Source organism: Pseudochaenichthys georgianus, chromosome 12 (genome assembly GCF_902827115.2).
Source record: "Pseudochaenichthys georgianus chromosome 12, fPseGeo1.2, whole genome shotgun sequence".
In the NCBI taxonomy this organism is placed as follows: domain Eukaryota; kingdom Metazoa; phylum Chordata; class Actinopteri; order Perciformes; family Channichthyidae; genus Pseudochaenichthys; species Pseudochaenichthys georgianus.
In genome coordinates, this window is record NC_047514.1 from 9,854,657 (window position 1) to 9,863,716 (window position 9,060).

General features: G+C 43.8%; 1 protein-coding gene across 1 annotated transcript; it reads left to right on the top strand.

Moving 5' to 3' along the window:
• The first annotated feature begins 322 nt into the window (after positions 1-322).
• On the top strand, positions 323-8,444 carry LOC117456251 (sorting nexin-18-like). Its single transcript, XM_034096061.2, has 4 exons — positions 323-1,154; positions 1,608-1,901; positions 2,782-3,164; positions 6,492-8,444. Exons 1-4 carry the CDS (start codon positions 394-396, stop codon positions 6,716-6,718), a joined length of 1,665 nt encoding a protein of 554 aa, XP_033951952.1. The 5' UTR covers positions 323-393; the 3' UTR covers positions 6,719-8,444.
• Positions 8,445-9,060: the final 616 nt, after the last annotated feature.

The following is a 9,060-nucleotide window of genomic DNA, read 5'->3' on the forward strand; positions in this document are numbered from 1 at the left end:
CGCAAGTTCGTCAACTTCAAACTCTAACCGGCATCTTCCCTCGGAGAGAAAACACCCGGTATACAGGTTTCCTCCGTATTTTCCCGACTTGGATTAAGTTCTGCATGGAAACAAATGATATCTGAGAGGAGCGGCGAGAGGAGGTGGGTGTCGGGTACAAGCCCGTGTGTTTCTCCCCTTGTTCTTTTATGCATGGGTCTGCGATGCAAGCCTGGCTTTGAAGTAGAAAAAGTAGTCCCAATTGTTGCTTCCGCTAAATGATCTAAACCTCCACATTTAAAAGAGCTCTTAAAGGTTTGATCCGGGGGGGGGGGGGGGGGGGGTAAAATAAAAGTCCTTAAAGAAACAAAGACAGGAACTAGTGAACAAATAAACATATGTGATTTTAGAATTATGGCGTTAAAGGCCAGAGTTTTGTACGACTTCCACTCTGAAAACCCAGGAGAGATCTCCATAACAGAGAATGAGCTGGTGACTCTGTTCAGCGAGGAGGAGCTGGACGGCTGGCTGGAAGGGGAGAACAGCAGGGGGGAGGCTGGCCTCTTCCCTGCCTCATATGTGGAGATCACCAGGGACCAAATCACCTCCAACACCAACAACAACGGCCTCTCCTCGCCCAAAGCCAAAGCCGTGACGCCCACTCACACCTCCTACACGTCCCCGGAGTCTCAGAGAGGACTCGGGGCCGGCAGTGGTGGCAGTGGGGGGGGCAGCTTCCACACCAGCCAGGGCAGTGATGACGACTGGGACGACGATTGGGATGACAGCTCTCCGACCAATGCGGCTCAGGGTATGGGTACCTCGCCCCCTTTGTACCCCGTCACCTCCTCCTTGCCCGGGCGGCGCGACAGCTCCCAGCAGCATCAGCAGCAGGCCAAGAGCTCAGCAACAGTGGGTAGGAACCTCAACAGGTTCTCCACCTTTGTCAAGTCCGGAGGGGAGGCCTTCCTGCTCGGGGAGGCCTCTGCTTTTGTGAAGGACGGGGACAGGATCTGCGTGGTGATGAGCAAAAACGGACCAGAGTGGCAGGAGGACCCTTATCCGTTCATGTGCACCATTGACGACCCCACCAAGCAGACCAAGTTCAAAGGCATGAAGAGCTACATGTCTTACGGCTTGACCCCGACGCACACCAATGTACAAGTCAACCGCAGGTACCTTCCTCCTTCTCTTCCTCCTCTGGGGGTTTCCAAACTAATTTCTCCACCGGATCCCCCGGCCCCCATACACTTAAGAATAAATGTTTCTGCGGCTTTTCCTGTAGCCACAATTGTTCCCACAAAATGGCAAAAACAGAGCTGACTGTGGCTTTTTGCCCTCTGGAGTCCTCAGGAATCTCCTCTTTCCTTTCTGAGATTCCCTCTGCACCTTTCACATTGTTTCCCTGTCAGTAGGGCTGTCATTTAAACCAACACTCACTCCCTCACATTAGTTTTTACTTGGTCTTTGGGGAAAAAAGTCCTTACACTTGCTCTCCTTACATCCTTCCTTCTTTTTCATTACATATAACTTCCTTTGTTTAGCTGTTTACTTGCTAATACACCTCATTCCCAACTAATCTTTCCAATAAATCTTCCAACCTGTGTTATTTTCCATCACCCCTGCAGGTATAAGCACTTTGACTGGCTGTATGCTCGGCTCGTTGAGCGCTTCCCGGTCATCTCCGTACCCCACCTTCCCGAGAAGCAGGCCACAGGTCGCTTTGAGGAAGACTTCATCTCCAAGCGGAGAAAGGGGCTGATCTGGTGGATGAACCACATGATCACCCATCCAGTGCTGGCACGCTGTGACGTTTTCCAGCATTTCCTTACATGCGGAGCAGACGAGAAGGCCTGGAAGATGGGCAAGAGGAAGGCCGAGCGAGACGAATTGGTCGGTTCAAATTTTTTCCTGACAATCAGGTAGGAGGCTCGGATAAGTACTGCAGAGCTTGTGGCTCCAAAATTGAAATCTTGTTTTTTATTACGAGCTTATAAAAAAAACATTGAAAACTCAATGAAAAGCCTTTGGGTTGAATAATCTAAAGTCAAACACTTACAACCCATAAACAAGGGCATTGATCAATCAAACAAGGAGAAATTCATTGTTTATGAGGCGTACAGACCGACTTGTATTCTTCTTCAATAAGAACGCCTAGTAGCCCATAATGCATTGCTGCTTTAAAACAGATCAGACTTTCAGTAAGGACCACGTTCATGACCTTGTTTACTTTAAGAACTATCAGTTTCCTCACTCTATTGTCATCAACAGAGCGATAACTCTAAAACCAGCCACTGAATCATGTTACAGCCCTTTATTTGGAGATTGTAAGAGGCATTCTGGGAAATGTAGGCAATCAGTAACTGAAGTACAATATGTGGTAGGCTCAGGGAAAGAAGGTTTACCAAAAACCATAAATAACAGCCCTTCACACGTTGCTACACACTGAAGCTTATGATGTAATATTGTTGTTCATACTCTGTCAATGAGGTATAAATCGGGTGTGTGGTGCTTCATCATAGTATTGTGTCAGATGTTTCTGTAATTTTATCCACCTCAAATACCTTATACAATGGTATAAACTAACAGTAAAGGATATTTGCCCTTTAGCGAGACGCTGTTATCTGTATCCTGGTTTCACTCTGCTGTAACTAAAGGCTTACCTCGTAGGGAGTGCCTGATAGCGAGGATGAGATAAGTAGAACAGAGGAATAATAAATACAGATGATATAATGCTTGAATGAAATAAATCATAAAGGACGTTCAAAATAAGGTCTATAATGACCCTCTTTGTCTTTTTAGTACGCCTGCCGTCCCGCTGGACCTCCAGGAAGTGGAGAGCAAGATCGAAGGTTTCAAGTCCTTCACCAAGAGGATGGACGAGAACATCGTGGTTGTGAACGTCACCATCAATGACTTCGCTCGCAAGCAGATTACAGGCTTCAAGAAGGAGTACCAGAAAGTGGGGCAGTCCTTTGCTCTCCTGGGGCAGGCTTTCGAGCTGGACCAGCAGGCCTACTCGGGGGGTCTGAACAGAGCCATCGCCTATACCGGAGAGGCCTACGAGCAGGTGGGAGAGTATTTTGCTGAGCAGCCGCGCCGTGACCTGGCTCCTATTTCTGACCTGCTGGACCTCTACAGAGGACACCTGGCCAATTTCCCTGACATCATCCATGTGCAGAAAGGTAGGAAACTGTGTGTGTGTGTGTGTGTGTTCTCTGAAACCAGAACCACCATGCTTGCCAAACGCATTAAGTTAACACACTTAGCTCATCACCAGTGAGGTCATAGGTTATCTTCAAATGGAGATGAGGTAATGACTAAGATGCATCTGCAGGGTGGAGGGTTTGAATCCAGGGAGGATCATAAGGCCTCTCGCTCTCAGCTTCAGGCTGTATATAATCACTTCTGAAACAAAAGAGTAACACAATTCTTAACTTGGATTATACGCAGTAATTAACGATGTTACCAATAACCATCCATTTAGCAGAGCCCACAATGTATTATCATGTCAATAATAAGGCAGATAATTCACAGAAACCCAGATTCTGACTGTTTCAACATCTGTTTTCATTTACACTGAAAGTTGAAAACTGAAACCCATGGCCAGTGCATTGTAACATTCTGGATACTGTGAAAGCCTGTTCTCGCTCACAGGAAAACACATACAGACGTGTACAAAGGACTCGCAGAAGAGTTAGCTTGTTAGTAGCCTGTAGGTTGGGAGGAGGGAGTTGCTCCTGGCACACAAAGTCCTGACGTTAGCCAAAACCTAGAGGCACTGTTTCTATAGTCCGCTGAGCCCTGTTCTCTCGACAGAATCACAGCTGGGAACTATGGAAACACGGTCTGAATCCCAATAGTCCCCGTGACTGGCAGCGCCTACTTTCTGATTGACAAGTAATGCGTTGACGTCTAATTTCTAACACCTTTAAACCATTCCCTGACTTCTGCTGCACTGAAGATACCGTTACTTACTATCTATTTGTTGTTGGGTAATATGCTTTCAGTAAATGCAATTGACTACTTATTTCTGGTATTAAAGGAAATTAATATGAATGTCTCTATGGAGTATGAGCTCATGCTTATTCATGTAAATTATGTAAAAAGGAAGATGATGACCCAACCAGGCATGGGACATAGAAACTAAATGAAACTAAACTAGCTCTGAAACTGATTCCTTAAAGAATCTTAAATATTATCAGCAACATTTAGAAACTTGGCTAGTGATTCTGAATCTAGCTATAGACAAACCAACTCAAAAGAGCAACGACATATTGCAACATGCGTGTGTTCAGTTGCAAACTAATTGACGAGCATGTTTAGGGGTTATACAAAGGGAGTCATTGACGGAAAGAAGAACTGACTGAGTAATCCATTACTCGCTGCTCAGCACACTTCTCTGTCTGCTGAGGATCCATCATCCCCACAATGCAAAGTCTGCACTTCTGTCATCATTGTGAAACAACTACCTTGAACAAAAGACGTCTGCTTTAGTCACAGTTTCCATAACAGCCAATTAGTTGAAGGATCACCATGGAGGGAAAAATGCTTACACAAGACTTTTTTCCCCTCAAAACTCCGTTTCTTTAGCACACAAAGAAAAGACTGGTCTCACATTTCATGTAAACGTTTCTCTTTTTTCTTTCTCCTCTCGTCTGCATGCCACACATTTCTATCTATGTCACACAGCCCTGTACGTTTCTCCATTAAACAAATTACAAAAACATGGCCTCATTGCTCCACAGATTAGCTGCTTGGCTCTATTGGTGGAAATCTCTGTTAACCTAAACGGCCATGTACAGTATCATCCTACAATTGCTGGTTCTGTCTGTGAGGTCCAAAGGCTACATCTGATTTAAATGAGTGGAGAGATTCCTGGGCCTCTTGTCCAATGTTGCCCTGGGACTGCAGGAATGCAAAATGGAGCGCTCTCAGGATTAGTTTCCCCTCCTCCTCCCCTTTTCTTCTCCCTCGTTTCCTCCTTCCTCCCAGTGATACAGTTGAAGAGAAATAGGAAGAAGAAGAATAGGGGGGGGGGGGGGGGCTGTGTGTATGTGTGAGGGAGGGGGTTCAGACTGTTTCAGAGCTGAACAAGTTTTCCCACCAGCCAACAGTACAAGAGTTCAGATTACAGCTCTGTAATCGTCTTGGCAGCAAAGGGGACAAAGTCCAAGCTAATTTCAGTTTATTAGTGTACTTGCAGGTAAGGTGAGTGTTTCCGACATGTGAGAAAGAGATCTAAAGGAGAGGTTAGCGAGGTCAGGGTGGAGAGCCGTGGCCAGGCTTAAAGCTAGCTCATCATTTCCCCAACAGTCTTTTTTCAAACTCTACTTCTTCTTCCCCTTTTGAATTTTCATGCAGACTTTGTGAGTCATGGCTGGGTGTTGGGTAACTTCAAGGCTCATGGAAAAAGTATGCAATAACCAGCTTGTTTACGTAGTATAAAATAAATGTCATGGTCAGCTTGGAGAATTTGCCGTCCTTTTAGAGCCATTTGGGAAAATACTAGAATTGTGATGGTTTATAGACCAATAATTACAACTGTGCATTGTTTCAGTATGCATTTTCTTCCCTTAAAGTTCCTTATTTTATGCATTACTAAATAATAATAATAATAATAATAGATTTAATTTGTTAGCGCTTTTACAGGTGCTCAAAGACGCTTTACATATAGTGAAGATAAAATAAAATAGAGGAACAACAAATAAATATATAGTTAAAGTTAAAGTCAAATAATACAAAAACAATCACACATTAAAAGCCAGATTGAAGAGGTGAGTTTTTGTGAGTTTTTTGAAGGTGGTGAGGTCAGTGCAGTCTCTGATGGGTTGGGGGAGTGAGTTCCAGACGGAGAAGGCTCTGTCCCCCCAGGTCCGGTGATTGGTGCGGGTGGGGATGGATAGGAGGTTGGCTTCTGATGAGCGGAGGCAGCGGGAAGGGGTGTGGTGGTGCAGCAGGTCTGTGAGGTAGGGGGGGGGGGTGTGGTGGTGCAGCAGGTCTGTGAGGTAGGGGGGGGGGGCCTGATTGTTGAGGGCTTTGTGAGTAATCAGGAGGACTTTGAAGTTGATTCTTTGACGGACGGGGAGCCAGTGGAGGTTCTGGAGGACGGGAGTGATGTGGTCTCGGGAGCGGGTGTGAGTGAGGAGGCGGGCAGCAGAGTTCTGGATATGTTGGAGTTTATTGAGGAGGTTGGATGGTATGCCGTAGAGGATGCTATTGCAGTAGTCGAGTCGTGATGTGATGAATGCATGAATCAGGGTTTCAGCAGCAGAGGAGGAGAGTGATGGGCGGAGACGGGCAATGTTTTTGAGGTGGAAAAAGGCGGTCCTGGTGATGTGCACACAAACAACAAAACAATAACAAACAACAAACAATAAATCATTATAGTGTATGACCCAAACATCAGATTTTGTTATTGCGGTTGCGATTTAAAAAAGGTGTTCTATTACTTTGCAATGTTGTCGGTTTGAATTTGTTTAAGCCTTTCAACCTTTTCACTTTTGTTCCAGGTGCACTGACCAAGGTGAAAGACTGTCCAAAGCAGGAAGGTGAGCTCCACGACCGCTGCAACATCATTTCTTGCGCCACACTGGCAGAGATTCAGCACTTCCACCGCACACGCGTACGGGACTTCCGCTCGCAGATGCAGCACCACCTCCAAGAGCAGATCGGATTCTTCCAGAAGATCACCGCCAAGCTGCAGGACGCTCTTCAGAAATATGATGATGACCAGTAGGAAGAGAGGGAGAGAACCGAAACGTTGGACTACAGAGACTTTGAGGAAATGAGGAGGGAAGGGGCAGTCATGGAGGATTGATGGGTTCTTATGGTCCTTTCAGAGAGAACACTTTGTCATGCGGTGAATTCTGGGCCTGGTACGAGCATTGAAATAAATTAACCACCAGACATTCTGGACCGAAGAATGACAACTTCTTGGATTATCTGGACGGCTCTGATGAATGTACCAGTAACAGGGATTTGCTGACGCTTGGGGCACATCTTGCAACTCAGCGAGACTGCGATATTAAAAACAGCTGTTTTCATTGTGACAGGGCAGCCTCTCCATTCTCGGTTTCAGGGTCACGTGATCTCTCCTCTGCTTTGTGGAAACCCTCCGATCAGGAACATACCACAGAACGTAGACAGGAAACTCTCTATATCACCTGAACTGGATGTTTTAATGATTGCAAGACAGGACTTTTGTGATTATCTCTATATGTGTCTGTCTGTTTGTACTTGAATGACCAGTTCAGTATTGTTTCTATGGGACACGACAGATGGTTGGTGAATACGGAAAGAGGCAAAGTGGTTGAATCTCCTCTACTGAATTTGATTCAGGTGTCGGATTTCATTGACCTCCTTTTGATCTCTAACACATCTCCCTATTATGTTGCGGTCAGTTCATTACAATATTATAATTTGAAGCCCTTTGTAATGTTCTGCATTTTAGTTTATATCTTGCCAGACCTTGAATAATTGTTGATCTCAAACTGAGTTTTTTGACAGATTATCTGCTTGTTTTGAGAAGCTTCTCCACAGTTCTTTCTTTTCGGGCCGCTGCAGGCCTTGGGTTATTAAAACTCGAAGTCCACATCTGTCTTTCTGCTTACTGTCAATCAGGGTAGCTTAGAGGTCAGGCTCAGGGTACAGATTGATGCTTCCAGGAAATAAGGCTTTGAATCCAGAACTTTAGGTTTAGATGTGTAGACTTTTAATGGGATTAAAGAATATTTGACATTCTTCAGAGGGCATAGTTGTTAATATAAATGTATACGGAAGCCTTAAGAGGCAAGAAAGAACATTCTGGTGATCTATTTTCTATTTCAAATGTCTCTTTTTTTCTTTCTCAGTTTTTCTTTGTTGTAATTCCTTTTTGCCCACAAGAGCCATTACCACATGTTCTAAACATGAATAAAACCATTTGTTTTCTTTTAGGTGAGTTTTAATAATGAATTCATGTACATTGTGTTTGGATTGAATGGAGAAATGGATCACTAGATTTTCTTCTTCTCATTTGAATCTTTGGGCTTCCGTAGTTTAAGACAATCTTGGTAAAGAATCTGTTCATTTCACCCCATTCTGTCTTTTTTTACTTCTGAGATTCTACAGTGGCTTTAATTATGGTTGCTCTTCTTGATATGCTAGCTACTCTTAAACATTATTGTTAAACCGATAAGTAACCAAAATGAGCTCACTGAATTTGTATTTTTGTGCCCGTAATTTTAGAGTATGTCTGGTCAATTTTCTTACGTCATATATGACTTCACATTCCTATAATGGGATACCACAAAGGTCAGGTTCTTCACCATCATGTGATCCACTAGGATTGGACCATTTTAACACTTTAAATGTATTACATTGGAACAGCATTTTGTTCGTTAATACATTAAAATAGAATATATGTCATCATATATCTGTATTGTTGACTATTTCTCAGAAATATAAATTATAGTTTCACTTGACCTGTTGTTTGTGTTTCAATTAGTGTTTTGATGAATATAAATGCTTTGCATACGTTTAGGATATTTAAATATTTCACTTTAACTAGTCACATGTAAATGCCAACACATGCTATTTTTATGTTGCTTTATGTTTTACGTTAATTTAGTATAACAAAACCATCTTTATTCTGTGTAGTTTCAGTGCAGAGTAGCTTGTTATCACCAGCGCTTCCTGTGGAGGCAGCAGCAGTCTGGTCGCTGACATCAGACACCACAGATCACAGGCTGCAGGTCAGGTTACTGCAGGCGCTGGCCCTCCATTATTCAGGCCTGCCTCTTCCTCTCCGCCTCCTCCATGTTTTCATTTGATCCTCTCTAGAGTTTTATTCTATTTAAAATGATTGGTTATCTGAGCTATTACTTTACATTTCTAAAAGTAATCAAACCATGTTTTACAGCATCCAAGCAGGGGTGCATGCCAGTCAGACTGGTAATTTGAAACATTAACATACACATACATTACTGAAACCAACCTTAATAAACATGACAAGGTTTTGTAGTAAGCTGAGTGGGCCCCCGTGTTTGCGGTATGCTGAATATTACTATATCATATTCTCTGATTGATTACCTTTCTTTT